The sequence below is a fragment of the Entelurus aequoreus genome, linkage group LG06 (genome assembly GCF_033978785.1).
Source record: "Entelurus aequoreus isolate RoL-2023_Sb linkage group LG06, RoL_Eaeq_v1.1, whole genome shotgun sequence".
NCBI classification, from domain to species: domain Eukaryota; kingdom Metazoa; phylum Chordata; class Actinopteri; order Syngnathiformes; family Syngnathidae; genus Entelurus; species Entelurus aequoreus.
The window spans coordinates 35,359,208-35,373,051 of NC_084736.1; the positions used below are offsets into that span (position 1 = coordinate 35,359,208).

At 47.2% G+C, this 13,844-nt stretch overlaps 1 protein-coding gene across 2 annotated transcripts in view; it reads left to right on the top strand.

Moving 5' to 3' along the window:
* Nucleotides 1-13,844, top strand: part of sec23a (Sec23 homolog A, coat complex II component) — a 61,753-nt gene that overhangs the window by 24,479 nt on the left and 23,430 nt on the right. The window contains exons 15-18 of one of the 2 annotated variants that reach the window (XM_062050632.1): nt 94-171; nt 278-439; nt 499-585; nt 7,777-7,901. In XM_062050632.1, the coding sequence (XP_061906616.1) occupies nt 94-171; nt 278-439; nt 499-585; nt 7,777-7,901 (452 nt within the window). Of the gene's footprint in view, nt 1-93; nt 172-277; nt 440-498; nt 586-7,776; nt 7,933-13,844 lie in introns of both variants that reach the window. The other variant, XM_062050631.1, reaches the window with a different exon arrangement.

Here is a 13,844-nt window from a genome sequence, read left to right on the forward strand (position 1 = left end):
AGAGATGATTAGTGACTAGAATAGTTCGGGTGTAGATGTATGAAGGTTAGAGATGATTAGTGACTAGAATAGTCCTGGTCTGCTATGTTTCAGTGCCAGAAGTTTGGAGATTACCACAAAGACGACCCCAACTCCTTCAGGTTCTCAGAGACCTTCTCCTTGTACCCCCAGGTGAGCAGCATGCATCCATCAGTTACCTGAGCAGCTGTTGACCACCTGTGCTTGTTTCAATTCATGTTCCACCTGAGCAGCTGTTGACCACCTGTGCTTGTTTCAGTTCATGTTCCACCTGAGGCGCTCGCCCTTCCTGCAGGTGTTCAACAACAGTCCAGACGAGAGTTCCTACTACCGACACCAGTTCAACCGCCAGGACCTGACCCAGGCGCTCATCATGATCCAGCCTGTGCTCTACGCCTACTCCTTCAATGGTCCACCAGAGGTCAGCCTCTCCTCTCCTCACCTGCATCATTGATTGATGATTGATTGATTGTTTTGCAGCCCGTCTTGTTGGACAGCAGCAGCATCCTTCCAGACCGCATCCTGCTCATGGACACCTTCTTCCAGATCCTCATCTACCACGGAGAGGTGCTGACCTCATGTCACCCTATGTCACCTCATGTCACCCTATGTCACCTCATGTCACCCTATGTCACCTCATGTCACCTCATGTGATCCTATGTCACCTCATGTCACCTAATGTGACACTATGTCACCTCATGTCACCTCATGTGACACTATGTCACCTCATGTCACCTCATGTGACACTATGTCACCTCATGTGACACTATGTCACCTCATGTGACACTGTCACTTCATGTGACACTATGTCACCTCATGTCACCCAATGTCACCTCATGTGACCCTATGTCACCTCATGTGATCCTATGTCACCTCATGTCACCTAATGTGACACTATGTCACCTCATGTGACACTGTCACCTCATGTGACCCTATGTCACCTCATGTGATCCTATGTCACCTCATGTCACCTAATGTGACACTATGTCACCTGATGTGACACTATGTCACCTCATGTGAGACTATGTCATGTCATATGACCTCTTGTGACCCTATGTCACCTAATGTGACACTGTGTCATCTAAATTCACCCTATGTCACCACATGTGACACTATGTCCCCACATGTGACACTATGTCACCTCATGTCACCCTATGTCACCCTATGTCACCTCATGTCACCCTATGTCACCTCATGTGACCCTATGTCACCTCATGTGACCCTATGTCTCCTCATGTGACCCTATGTCACTTCATGTCTCCTCATGTGACCCTATGTCTCCTCATGTGACCATATGTCACTTCATGTCACCTCATGTGACCCTATGTCTCCTCATGTGACCCTATGTCACCTCATGTGACCCTCTGTCACCTTGTGTGACCCTCTGTCACCTCATGTCACCCTATGTCACCTTATCTGACCCTCTGTCACCTCATGTGACCGTCTGTCACCTTATGTGACCCTCTGTCACCTCATGTGACCGTCTGTCACCTCATGTGACCCTCTGTCACCTCATGTGACCGCCTGTCACCCTATGACACCTCATGTGACCCTATGTCACCCTATGTGACCGAACCTATGTCACCTCATGTCACCCTATGTTACCTCATGTGACCCTCTGTCACCCTATGTCACCTCATGTGACCGACCCTATGTCACCTCATGTGACCCAATGTCACCCCATGTCACCTCATGTGACCGACCCTATGTCACCTCATGTCACCTCATGTGACCCTATGTCACCCCATGTCACCTCATGTCACCCCATGTCACCTCATGTCACCCTATGTCCCCTCATGTGACCCTATGTCACCTCATGTCACCTCATGTGACCCTATGTCACCTCGTGTGACCCCATGTCACCTCATGTGACCCTATGTCACTTAATGTCACCCTATGTTACCTCATGTGACCCTCTGTCACCTCGTGTGATCCTCTGTCACCCTGTCACCTCATGTGACCCTATGTCACCTCATGTCACCTCATGTGACCCTATGTCACCTCATGTGACCTCATGTGACCTCATGTCACCCCATGTCACCTCATGTGACCCTATGTCACCCTATGTCACCTCAATGTGACCCTATGTCAACTCATGTGACCCTATGTCACCTCATGTCACCTCATGTGACCATATGTCACCTCATGTGACCCTATGTCACCCCATGTCACCTCATGTGACCCTATGTCACCTCATGTCACCTCATGTGACCCTATGTCACCTCATGTCACCTCATGTGACCCTATGTCACCTCATGTCACCTCATGTGACCCTATGTCACCCCATGTCACCTCACGTGACCCTATGTCACCCCATGTCACCTCACGTGACCCTATGTCACCCCATGTTACCTCATGTGACCCTATGTCACCTCATGTCACCTCATGTGACCCTATGTCACCTCATGTGACCCTATGTCACCCTATGTCACCTCATGTGACCCCATGTCACCTCATGTGACCCCATGTCACCTCATGTGACCCTATGTCACCTCATGTCACCTCATGTGACCCTATGTCACCTCATGTGACCCTATGTCACCTCATGTGACCCTATGTCACGCTATGTCACCTCATGTCACCTCATGTCACCTCATGTGACCCCATGTCACCTCCTGTCACCTCATGTGACCCTATGTCACCTCATGTCACCTCATGTGACCTATGTCACCTCATGTGACCCTATGTCACCTCATGTGACCCTATGTCACCTCATGTGACCCTATGTCACCTCATGTCACCCTATGTCACCTCATGTCACCCTATGTCACCTCATGTCACCCTATGTCACCTCATGTGACCCTATGTCACCCTATGTCAACTCATGTCACCTGATGTCACCCTATGTCACCTCATGTCACCTCATGTCACCTCATGTCACCTCGTGTGACCCTATGTCACTTAATGTCACCCTATGTTACCTCATGTGATCCTCTGTCACCTCATGTGATCCTCTGTCACCTCATGTGACCCTATGTCACCTCATGTCACCTCATGTGACCCTATGTCACCTCATGTCACCTCATGTGACCTCATGTCACCTCATGTCACCCCATGTCACCTCATGTCACCCCATGTCACCTCATGTGACCCTATGTCACCCTATGTCACCTCAATGTGACCCTATGTCAACTCATGTGACCCTATGTCACCTCATGTCACCTCATGTGACCATATGTCACCTCATGTGACCATATGTCACCTCATGTGACCCTATGTCACCCCATGTCACCTCATGTGACCCTATGTCACCTCATGTGACCCTATGTCACCCCATGTCACCTCATGTGACCCTATGTCACCCCATGTCACCTCATGTGACCCTATGTCACCCCATGTTACCTCATGTGACCCTATGTCACCTCATGTCACCTCATGTGACCCTATGTCACCTCATGTGACCCTATGTCACCTCATGTGACCCTATGTCACCTCATGTGACCCCATGTCACCTCATGTGACCCTATGTCACCTCATGTGACCCCATGTCACCTCATGTGACCCTATGTCACCTCATGTCACCTCATGTGACCCTATGTGACCCTATGTCACCTCATGTGACCCTATGTCACGCTATGTCACCTCATGTCACCTCATGTGACCCTATGTCACCTCATGTCACCTCATGTCACCTCATGTGACCCCATGTCACCTCATGTGACCCCATGTCACCTCCTGTGACCCTATGTCACCTCATGTCACCTCATGTGACCCTATGTCACCTCATGTCACCTCATGTGACCTATGTCACCTCATGTGACCCTATGTCACTTCATGTGACCCTATGTCACCTCATGTCACCCTATGTCACCTCATGTGACCCTATGTCACCCTATGTCAACTCATGTCACCTGATGTCAACTCATGTCACCTGATGTCAACTCATGTCACCTGATGTCAACTCATGTCACCTGATGTCACCCTATGTCACCTCATGTCACCTCATGTGACCCTATGTCACCTCATTAAGATTGTCACCCTATGTCACCTCATGTGACCCTATGTCACCTCATCTGACCCTATGTCACCTCATGTCACCTAATGTGACACTATGTCACCTCATGTCACCTCATGTGACACTATGTCACCTCATGTGACACTGTCACTTCATGTGACACTATGTCACCTCATGTCACCCAATGTCACCTCATGTGACCCTATGTCACCTCATGTGACCCTATGTCACCTCATGTGATCCTATGTCACCTCATGTCACCTAATGTGACACTATGTCACCTCATGTGACCCTATGTCACCTCATGTGATCCTATGTCACCTCATGTCACCTAATGTGACACTATGTCACCTGATGTGACACTATGTCACCTCATGTGAGACTATGTCATGTCATGTGACCTCTTGTGACCCTATGTCACCTAATGTGACACTGTGTCATCTAAATTCACCCTATGACACCATATGTCACCCTATGTCACCACATGTGACACTATGTCCCCACATGTGACACTATGTCACCTCATGTCACCCTATGTCACCCCATGTCACCCTATGTCACCTCATGTGACCCTATGTCACCACATGTGACCCTATGTCACCTCATGTGACCCTATGTCTCCTCATGTGACCCTATGTCACTTCATGTCTCCTCATGTGACCTTATGTCTCCTCATGTGACCATATGTCACTTCATGTCACCTCATGTGACCCTATGTCTCCTCATGTGACCCTATGTCACCTCATGTGACCCTCTGTCACCTTGTGTGACCCTCTGTCACCTCATGTCACCCTATGTCACCGTATGTGACCCTCTGTCACCTCATGTGACCGTCTGTCACCTTATGTGACCCTCTGTCACCTCATGTGACCGTCTGTCACCTCATGTCACCCTCTTTTACCTCATGTGACCGCCTGTCACCCTATGACACCTCATGTGACCCTATGTCACCCTATGTGACCGAACCTATGTCACCTCATGTCACCCTATGTCACCTCATGTGACCGACCCTATGTCACCTCATGTCACCTCATGTGACCCTATGTCACCCCATGTCACCTCATGTGACCGACCCTATGTCACCTCATGTCACCTCATGTGACCCTATGTCACCCCATGTCACCTCATGTCACCCCATGTCACCTCATGTCACCCTATGTCCCCTCATGTGACCCTATGTCACCTCATGTCACCTCATGTGACCCTATGTCACCTCGTGTGACCCCATGTCACCCCATGTCACCTCATGTGACCCTATGTCACTTAATGTCACCCTATGTTACCTCATGTGACCCTCTGTCACCTCATGTGATCCTCTGTCACCCTATGTCACCTCATGTGACCCTATGTCACCTCATGTCACCTCATGTGACCCTATGTCACCTCATGTCACCTCATGTGACCCTATGTCACCTCATGTGACCTCATGTCACCTCATGTGACCTCATGTGACCTCATGTCACCTCATGTGACCTCATGTGACCCCATGTCACCTCATGTGACCCTATGTCACCCTATGTCACCTCAATGTGACCCTATGTCAACTCATGTGACCCTATGTCACCTCATGTGACCATATGTCACCTCATGTCACCTCATGTGACCATATGTCACCTCATGTCACCTCATGTGACCCTATGTCACCCCATGTCACCTCATGTGACCCTATGTCACCTCATGTCACCTCATGTGACCCTATGTCACCTCATGTCACCTCATGTGACCCTATGTCACCCCATGTCACCTCATGTGACCCTATGTCACCCCATGTCACCTCATGTGACCCTATGTCACCCCATGTTACCTCATGTGACCCTGTCACCTCATGTCACCTCATGTGACCCTATGTCACCTCATGTGACCCTATGTCACCCTATGTCACCTCATGTGACCCCATGTCACCTCATGTGACCCTATGTCACCCTATGTCACCTCATGTGACCCCATGTCACCTCATGTGACCCTATGTCACCTCATGTCACCTCATGTGACCCTATGTCACCTCATGTGACCCTATGTCACCTCATGTGACCCTATGTCACCTCATGTGACCCTGTCACCTCATGTGACCCTATGTCACGCTATGTCACCTCATGTCACCTCATGTCACCTCATGTCACCTCATGTGACCCCATGTCACCTCCTGTCACCTCATGTGACCCTATGTCACCTCATGTCACCTCATGTGACCTATGTCACCTCATGTGACCCTATGTCACTTCATGTGACCCTATGTCACCTCATGTCACCTCATGTCACCCTATGTCACCTCATGTGACCCTATGTCAACTCATGTCACCTGATGTCAACTCATGTCACCTGATGTCAACTCATGTCACCCTATGTCACCTCATGTCACCTCATGTCACCCTATGTCCCCTCATGTGAGCCTATGTCACCTCGTGTGACCCCATGTCACCCCATGTCACCTCATGTGACCCTATGTCACTTAATGTCACCCTATGTTACCTCATGTGACCCTCTGTCACCTCATGTGATCCTCTGTCACCCTATGTCACCTCATGTGACCCTATGTCACCTCATGTCACCTCATGTGACCCTATGTCACCTCATGTGACCTCATGTGACCTCATGTCACCCCATGTCACCTCATGTCACCCCATGTCACCTCATGTGACCCTATGTCACCCTATGTCACCTCAATGTGACCCTATGTCAACTCATGTGACCCTATGTCACCTCATGTCACCTCATGTGACCATATGTCACCTCATGTCACCTCATGTGACCATATGTCACCTCATGTGACCCTATGTCACCCCATGTCACCTCATGTGACCCTATGTCACCTAATGTGACCCTATGTCACCCCATGTCACCTCATGTGACCCTATGTCACCCCATGTCACCTCATGTGACCCTATGTCACCCCATGTTACCTCATGTGACCCTATGTCACCTCATGTCACCTCATGTGACCCTATGTCACCTCATGTGACCCTATGTCACCTCATGTGACCCTATGTCACCTCATGTGACCCTATGTCACCTCATGTGACCCTATGTCACCTCATGTGATCCTATGTCACCCTATGTCACCTCATGTGACCCCATGTCACCTCATGTGACCCTATGTCACCTCATGTCACCTCATGTGACCCTATGTGACCCTATGTCACCTCATGTGACCCTATGTCACCTCATGTGACCCTATGTCACCTCATGTGACCCTATGTCACGCTATGTCACCTCATGTCACCTCATGTGACCTCATGTCACCTCATGTCACCTCATGTGACCCCATGTCACCTCATGTGACCCCATGTCACCTCCTGTGACCCTATGTCACCTCATGTCACCTCATGTGACCCTATGTCACCTCATGTCACCTCATGTGACCTATGTCACCTCATGTGACCCTATGTCACTTCATGTGACCCTATGTCACTTCATGTGACCCTATGTCACCTCATGTCACCCTATGTCACCTCATGTGACACTATGTCACCCTATGTCAACTCATGTCACCTGATGTCAACTCATGTCACCTGATGTCACCCTATGTCACCTCATGTCACCTCATGTGACCCTATGTCACCTCATTAAGATTGTCACCCTATGTCACCTCATGTGACCCTATGTCACTTCATGTGACCCTATGTCACCTGATGTCAACTCATGTCACCTGATGTCAACTCATGTCACCCTATGTCACCTCATGTCACCTCATGTGACCCCATGTCACCTCATGTCACCCTATGTCACCTCATGTCACCCTATGTCACCTCATGTCACCCTATGTCACCTCATGTCACCTCATGTGACCCTATGTCACCTTTCAGACGGTGTCCCAGTGGAGGAAGGCGGGCTACCAGGACATGTCTGAGTACGACAACTTCCGACACCTTCTTCAGGCCCCAGTGGACGACGCCCAGGAACTGTTGCACGCTCGCTTCCCCATGCCCAGGTACATCGACACGGAACATGGCGGCAGCCAGGTGGGTGCTCTCTACTAAGTACTATTGTCTTACCTGTTAACGCTTCTTCCTGATGTCAAAAAGAGTAACCACCTCATATTTATGTGTATATATCCCATCCATCCATTTCCTACCGCTTGTCCCTTTCGGGGTCGCAGGGGGTGCTGGAGCCTATCTCAGCTGCAATCGGGCGATAGGTAGGGTACACCCTGGACAAGTCACCACCTCATCGCAGCATGTGTACATATACGATATATATATGTATATATGTATATTTATGTGTATATATATGTATATTTATGCGTATATACAGTATGTATATTTATGTGTATATATATGTATATTTATGTGTATATATGTATACTTATGTGTGTATATATATATATCTATCTATATAGATATAGATATATATATATATATATATCTATATCTATATAGATATATATATATATATATCTATATATCTATATAGATAGATATATATATATATTGTTGCGTCGACCAGCATTCCTCCAATGGGGAATTCAAATTGCTAGTCTCTCCCAGATTCTTTTTGTGGCAATAAGCTGATGTTTATATTCAATCAACAGGCAGTAGTTGGTATTTTGTGGATTATTCTCCAAGCTTAGAGGACAACCGTGAGACCAATCTAGCACACCAGCGTTCCCCAGCCCGGTCCAGATCGGTCTAGCTCGGTCTCCCCTCCAACCCCCGGAAGTCCCGTGATCTTCCCTCTGTCCCTCGCCCCCACTCCCTTTGTTTAGACTACTCCAAGTTATCTCTACTCTGACACATTCCAATCTAGAAGGCCAACACCTTACTATGAGACTCAAAAGAAGGAAGAATACTAGCTATTCTTTATATGACTATAGGAGTTTAGAAAGAAGTAACACTTAAATATGGATATGATTCTGATCTGCTTCCAACAAGTCCCCCTTTAAGATCTTCTAATAAGATCTTTATTACTTGTATAAAACTTATAAAGCACGCCCCACATTAAAGTAGGTGCTGTTTTTTTCTTTAAGCAAGCTAGCAATAAAACAACAGCTTATTTACATGGGAGATAGATGGAGGGAGTCCACGTCAATGTCGTCATGGTCAGGGAAGTAAACCAACAATTCTCGAAAGTCTTAAAGTTACCACTTTGCTAGACCCCTTTAGTGACACTTAGCCCAAGGGGCGATAAAGCAACCGCATGAGGCTATGATGGCCAAAAAAGCTCCGAATGGAGACCAAGACAGACTTAATTAGGTCAGTCCACCTGCCTAATGTGCTTTGAAGCCAATCTTTGAAGGGGTCAGAGACCCCTGAAACTTCAGTAGTTCCCTAGACAGGGCCTGGAGGCCCTTTAAGGCCCTCTGAACTGAGCCATCGGGGGCAGTGTTGTTAGGAATGAAGGTACAGCATTGGTCACCAAACATTGCACACACTCCTTCTTCCTTGGCTAGGATGCGGTCAAGGGCTATGCGGATCTGAACGGCCCTGAGGGAGGTCGGGGCAAGTTGTTCAGCAAGTCCCTCAACGGCGTCACGAGTCAGGTTGGTTAGTCTCAACGGCGGCGGGGAGTTAGAGAGGCCGCTGAAACAGGAGTTCCAAGGGGTGTTAATTTGGTGAGTTGGGTCACCAGTCTAACCATAGCACAAAGCCCAACGGCTGACGTCGGGATTCTAATGTACAATCTGTGCTTCCCACAACACCAGAATAAGTCAGCTCGTGCCCAAGGGCCTATCCTAGAGCCATCTATCAGTGTGGTGCACCAGTAACGGTTGATGTCACCCAATTTGTTGGGGGACGAAGAGGGTCCTGTAATTTGAAAACGCGTGTAATTCAGCTTTTGGGCCACAAAGGGAAGAAGTCGGGTGGCATTGTCAACAGAAGGGTACACATGTCAGTCAACTTAAAAGGAGCGGGGTAAGTGTGGGAAAAGGGACGTCCAGCGGAAGAAGCAACACAGTCACCCAGGTTTTGGCATCCACCTGAGCCACAGGTTGTCTGCACCCGCTCCTAAGGTCAAAGGTCAAAGTTACCAGGCCTTCGGTGGTGATGTCATTAGCACGCACAGATGTGAGCCTTTGAAACACCACCGAGGTGGGGTGGTACTTTAGGTGCTACAGAGGGTGTAGAGGTAGTTAACGCCCTCTCAAGGACATTAATTTGAATAATTCCTTTAGCGTCTGTATCAGTCAGGTCAAGCCCCAAAACAACATAAAAGGGACGATGGGCACAACTTACCAGAGTATGTTGTCTGCATCCGACACCAATGGTTCAGGGTTGAGTCGTAACAAATATAGAGGTTATTACCACGGTAATAGCTATTGTGTCCCCCGTAATTAATCACACTGCACAGGTCAAAAATAAGTCTTGCTATCCCCTTTGACCCAGTCTATTTAAAGTCCGCTGTATGTTCTTAGACACTTGTCAGTCACTGTCGTCAGGACGGATGAACTGAGACACAAAGACAGTAGAACACGCCCAAGCACCAGTCCGTCAGGGAACACTACCGGGTGTAACATCCTGCCTTTCGTCTATCAATATCAGAGTAATTTAGGTAACAAAACGGGGATAAACATCAAACTTTTCACTTAATGTAACGACACAGATAGTTATGCTGCAAACAAGCAAGAAAAACTAAGAAACATTTAGCATACTGGATTGGTCTCACACAAGGATATACAATATAGAAGTTGAAAAGAGTAATGTAGGTAGAAAATCTCTCTCGTCTCCTGGGCTGAGGGGCAGATGTTGTGGCGATGTCAGCAATGACATCCCCTGGTGATCTGTCAGGTTCTTCAGCTGTAGTGCAGAGGGAGAGGTGGTACCAGGTGTCCCCTCCACCAGCCAGTCGAAGGGCGTGGGACGTCCGTTCCACGACCTTGAAGGGACCAGTCCACCTGAGCTCCGTCCACTTGCGTTTGATGACCTTGATCTTGACCCTCTCAGCGGGCGGAAGGGAATCTGTACAGAAGAACTGGCACACAAATTCTGCAATTTTTTGTGTAAAATACCATTTTGGTTTTACGCTGAGTCCTCCTTCCATGGGGGGCTGCTGGTCCTGTGAATGGCTGACCTGTATGCAGCTCATAGGGTGAAAAACTCTAAGGGCAGTAAAACAGTTTTATTCACGGGCCTTCGAATGATCATTAACGCTAATTGCAACATGTCAATCCAATTAAATTTGGTCTGTGCACAGATTTTAGCCAATTAGTTTTTGATGTTCTGGTCCATCCTTTCAATCTTGCCTTGGGACTGACGATGGTACCCCAAACCTGTGTTCTAGTCCGAAAGCCTTTTTGACCAAGGCTAAGTGAGTATTTTTTTAAATGGTTGCCGTTGTCTGACCTAATCTTTTTGGGGAAACCATGTCGGGGTACTAGGTCATTCACAAGTCATTTAATTACTGATATTGCATCCTCTTTTGAGGTTGTTGTTGCTTCCGGCCAACCACTGTGATTGTCAACACAAGTCAGTACGTACCTTTTCCCTTGTACCGTATTGATCATATCAGTGAAATCAAAGACTATACATGGTTCACCCTCACCTCCTCCATATTCTAAATTTGATATACTAAAGTACTATCGATGTGTAAAATCATTATTTTCAAATTAAAATTAGTTATAACTTCTTACCCACGGGAAAAATGTTAAAACTATGGAATGTGTCAGAGTCGGATGATTGTCGATTTTGTTCCAAGGAGTCTGTATCCACCCTCACTCACCCCCTTCTGTTTCTGAAAAAAAAGGACTGTGTTAGTCATACTATCACTTTCAGAAACATCCAAGAAAAAGGTCAGCTAATAGTCAAGTAGCGGAGGGCAGGTCATGTTTGAGGTCAATGAAAGTCTCTTTAGCCTCTATGGTCCACTGGGGGGTGGTGTTAGGGTAGGGGACCCCTTAGCGATATCACAAATAACTCAAACTCAACTAAACCCTAACTTTTATGTAACTTATTCAATATGGTGAAAGTAACAAAATATGCTTATATTTATATTGTCACCAATACTAGAAAAATACTACCCTTATGGCGGATGCTTTAGCAATAGTATTTTGAAATTTTACCACACCTGGTGGCCCCAATAATTCATTAAGTCAAGCTCATGTTGTAGAAAGTTGAATGATGCAGACAGGTTTGTTACTGAATACTTTCTATCAGACTTCTGTCTTGACGACTGTGTATGTAATGAGCAACTATAATTATTTGATATGCTTGAATGTGTAATGTGTCGTTTTAGCTCAGTTGTTGTGTAGCTGCTAGCTCCTCGTAGCCTACAGGTGTTTAAAGTGCAGCCCATAGTTATGTGTTTAACATAACCATGGGCTAAACCTAAACAATTGAAAATGTGGTATTTGGGTGTCGGTGTAATGTTTGGCAGCTACGCCGTGTCTTATCATTGGACCCAAGTTCTTTGGTTTTGTAGGCGAGACAGAGAGCAAGGGAACAATGTGGGACACTATTGTGTCCATCTTATACCATGCTAGCTGTTGCAAATATAGGTCAACATGAGCAGCCACACCTTGAGTTCCAACATATATAAATAATCATAACATATGGCGAGTCGGGTGGCAGAACACACGGAAGCATCTCAGTCAGTCAGGGTTTTCACCGTTAGAGCAGTTGGATGTCAGCCACTCCTGTTGTTTCAGGCTGTGGTATGAGCTCATGGAGGAGTCTTGGTAGTGGTGTCGCAGCTGGGTGGTTCAGCCGTCAGGTAACACCAGGAATGTTCCTTCTGTGCGATTTGAATGTCAGGGTACAGTCTGTAAAGGAGGTCCAGCAATCTGAACCGGAAGTGGTTTGGTGACAGGTAACCTTCTTGTGACCCCAGCGAAGCCTTCGACCTTTAAAGAGGAAGCACACAGTTTTTTTGGTACCTCTGCATTCAGAATCGAATGGGTGGCTGATAAAATTGTCCGTTGACACTCATGTCCAGCGGGGGTCCTGTCGGTACTTCCTGCTGCGGCTCCTGCTGCGGCTCCTGATGTGGGCGTCCTCTTTCCCGCCTTCGTGTTCGTTTGTTGGCACGACGGAACCTTTCCTGTTCGGAAATGTTCGGACAGTCACGACTCCAGTGACCAGGCTGGTCACAGCCGAAACAGTGTCTACCCCAGACTGGCTTTGAAGCATCGTGTTGTCCACCACCCGAGTCCAACCGCACGTCTGTTGAGGATTCTTTCCTCCACCTGTTGGAACTCAAAAGCAAAGTCACCCACTGCTGAATATACCCTAGCTGATCTTTGACCTTTTGGTTCTTTTCACTTTTTATCTTCAGCGATCTGTAATTTAAGTAGTCGTTTCCTTGTTGCTCTGTCATTAGCCCAATTTTGCATGGGATGACTAAAATGTCCCTGCCATATGTTGTTTTTGGCACCGTGTATATCAGGGTTAACTTTGTCCAAAGTGTTTGGCCAAAGGTTCCCTCCCGGAGGTACAGGTGGGAAACAAGGTCAACAATGGCTTGCATGTATGCATCGGCAAGAGACTTATATTAAAGTAGGCCCCTATAATTGTCATGTGTCATAAATGTCTGGTGTGCACCGCCCTCTGTTGGAGGAAAATGGTCAGACTTGCAAAATAAGGGGTTAATACTTTCTCTTTTAACGTTGATGTTCCAGGTATTTAATGTTCAGTGAATGTATAGGATAGGCCGATGTCGTTGTGGCTTGTACAGCCCTTTGAGACACTTGTGATTTAGGGCTATATAAATAAACATTGATTGATTGATTGATTGATGGTTGATTATATGACCAAAATGAACTTATTTCATTTATTCATTCATTTTCTATCGCACTCATAGTTTTATTCCATTTTGCATCTAATTATTCCTATTGATTTCTTCCCATTTCACTCAAACAACTAAACAAACAAATAAACAAACTTGCAGCTAACCACAATCAACAGCATACCATTTACGAATACCTTCATTTGTCACTTTCTAA